The 1,990-nt window shown below is 51.4% G+C and overlaps 1 protein-coding gene across 1 annotated transcript in view; it reads right to left on the bottom strand.

The window, feature by feature from the left end:
- Positions 1 to 272: 272 nt before the first annotated feature.
- The window catches only part of Smim17 (small integral membrane protein 17), an 8,304-nt gene continuing 6,586 nt past the window's right edge, over positions 273 to 1,990 (bottom strand). The window contains exon 3 of the mRNA XM_004648305.1: positions 273 to 383. Within this exon, the coding sequence (XP_004648362.1) occupies positions 273 to 383 (111 nt within the window). The remainder of the gene's footprint in view (positions 384 to 1,990) is intronic.

The raw sequence follows: 1,990 nt of genomic DNA, 5'->3' as shown, positions 1-1,990 counted from the left end.
TTCTCTGAAGTTAGGAGGTGGTGATTTACAATTAATTAACATTTTTCTTTCTCAGTGTATATAAAATAATACATGTTCTACAGTCAGTGGTGTCTTAATCCTAATGAAATACAGTAATGTAAAACTTCATACTAAAAAGTTTTTTTAAAAAATCATCTCTGTGGATGTTTGAAAGGCATTTGATAACATTCAAAACCCATCACTGATTTTTAACTAGGAGGCTTCCTTCCCACGGCAGGGCACCTATTGGATAACAGCAGCTACAAGGATAATTAAATGTGAAACATCATAGGCATCCCCGTTAAAACCAGGAACAAAAACAGCACGCACACTATCAACACTATGGTCGTTTGCTGTGGGGCTTTGGACCACTCCACCAAGCCCTGAAATAGAAAAGAGAACAGTGTAAATATCGGAAACAAAGGGAACACCATAATTACTTGCAGGAAGCTAGGATACGACTGGAAAATTCAAAACTGTGGCACAGTAACTGCACAGTAAGGGGAGTACACAAGAGTAAGAAACATCGACTCAGTGAGAGAAACATCCAGGAAAAAAATGGAATGAATATCTCACTGGTGTATAAAGTGCTGCGTTTTTAAACAACCTTTATACCCAAACTCCCCCTCAAAAACGTGCGTGTGTGTCATCTTGACTCCCCAGCCACGCATCCCACTGTCCATTCGCCACCTCCTTCGGACGTCTGATGGGCGCCTGGAAGCTGACATGCCCCGCACTCCCCTAACGTCGCCCCACCCTCAAGGCAAGGTCCTCATATCCTCCCACCATTGACCTCAGGCCTCTCCGGGCCTCGCGTGACATCCCCGACGCCCCTCCGACCCCATCTCCCAGCACATCCAAGTCATCCGAGTGATGGCGGAGGCCGCTGGCTTGACCTTCGATGCATCCGGAAGCCAACGCTTCCGTCCCCTCCACTCGCCCTGGCCTGGTCGGAGCGCCCTCCTCCCCCGCCCCCTGGCCACGATCTTGGGCTTCTCGTCTCCACATCCCACCCACTATCTGCTCCCTGGATCTCCAGCCAGTGTTTCTCCCGGAGGGGGAGTGAAGATGTAGTAACATGGAGAGCTGCCCAGGGTGTTTCGCGAAGACACCGGAGGGCAGAGTGGTCATTTTGTGCTCATCTCCTTTCTCTGGTGTGTACCAGAGGAAATCTAACAAAAACCCAAGCTAATCCATGTGAGCAGAAGTCGCGGGCTGTGGTTGGCTCGGGGGTGGGTGGTGGGTGGGAGGAGGCAGCCTGGAAAGGAGGAGGAGGAGGAGGTGCCCTAGGAGGACGAGGACTCTTGGCGTCTTAAGTGTTGGTTCCGGGGTGATGTGCGCGTTAAGCCTCTCTGATCTCTATGCTTTCCTAGAAATGACTACTATAATTTCAGGATACAAAATATAAAATTAAGAAAGTGTGATAAATACAAGTCATCTAAAATGTAAAAATTTTATATTCGTGTTACGGTTTATATCTAGATGTCCCCTGAGGGCCTCGCGCATACATAGGCGGGGCTTTTGGAAGAAGACTGGATCATGGGGTGAAGGCAAAATCTACAGTTAGGAGGCGGGGCCAAGGCAGGTCCTGCTGGGGTAGCCGCCATCCGTGGCTCCTCCCACATCCCTAGTTCCTCCGCCATCTCTGGCTCTGCTCCATGCCCAGCTCCTCTAAGTTCCTGGCTCCTCCCCATCTTTGGCTCCTCCCACATCCCTAGTCCCTCTCCCATCTCTGGCTCCTCCCCATCCCTGACTCCTTTGCCATCTCTGGCTCCTCCTCATCCCTGGTTCCACCCCATCTCTGGCTCCTCCCCATCCTTGGCTCTACCCTATCCCTGACTCCTCCCTCATCTCTGGCTCCTCCCCATCCCTGACTCCTCCCTATCTCTGGCCCCACTCCATCCCTGGCTCCTCCCCATCCCTGGCTCCTCCTCATCTTTGGCTCCTCCCACATCCCTAGTCCCTCTCTCATCTCTGGCTCCACCCCATC

The sequence above is a fragment of the Octodon degus genome, unplaced genomic scaffold (genome assembly GCF_000260255.1).
Source record: "Octodon degus isolate 3935 unplaced genomic scaffold, OctDeg1.0 scaffold00382, whole genome shotgun sequence".
Classification (NCBI taxonomy): Eukaryota; Metazoa; Chordata; class Mammalia; order Rodentia; family Octodontidae; genus Octodon; species Octodon degus.
The sequence above is the reverse complement of the archived record's forward strand: the minus strand, read 5'-3'. Positions and strand labels throughout refer to the sequence as shown.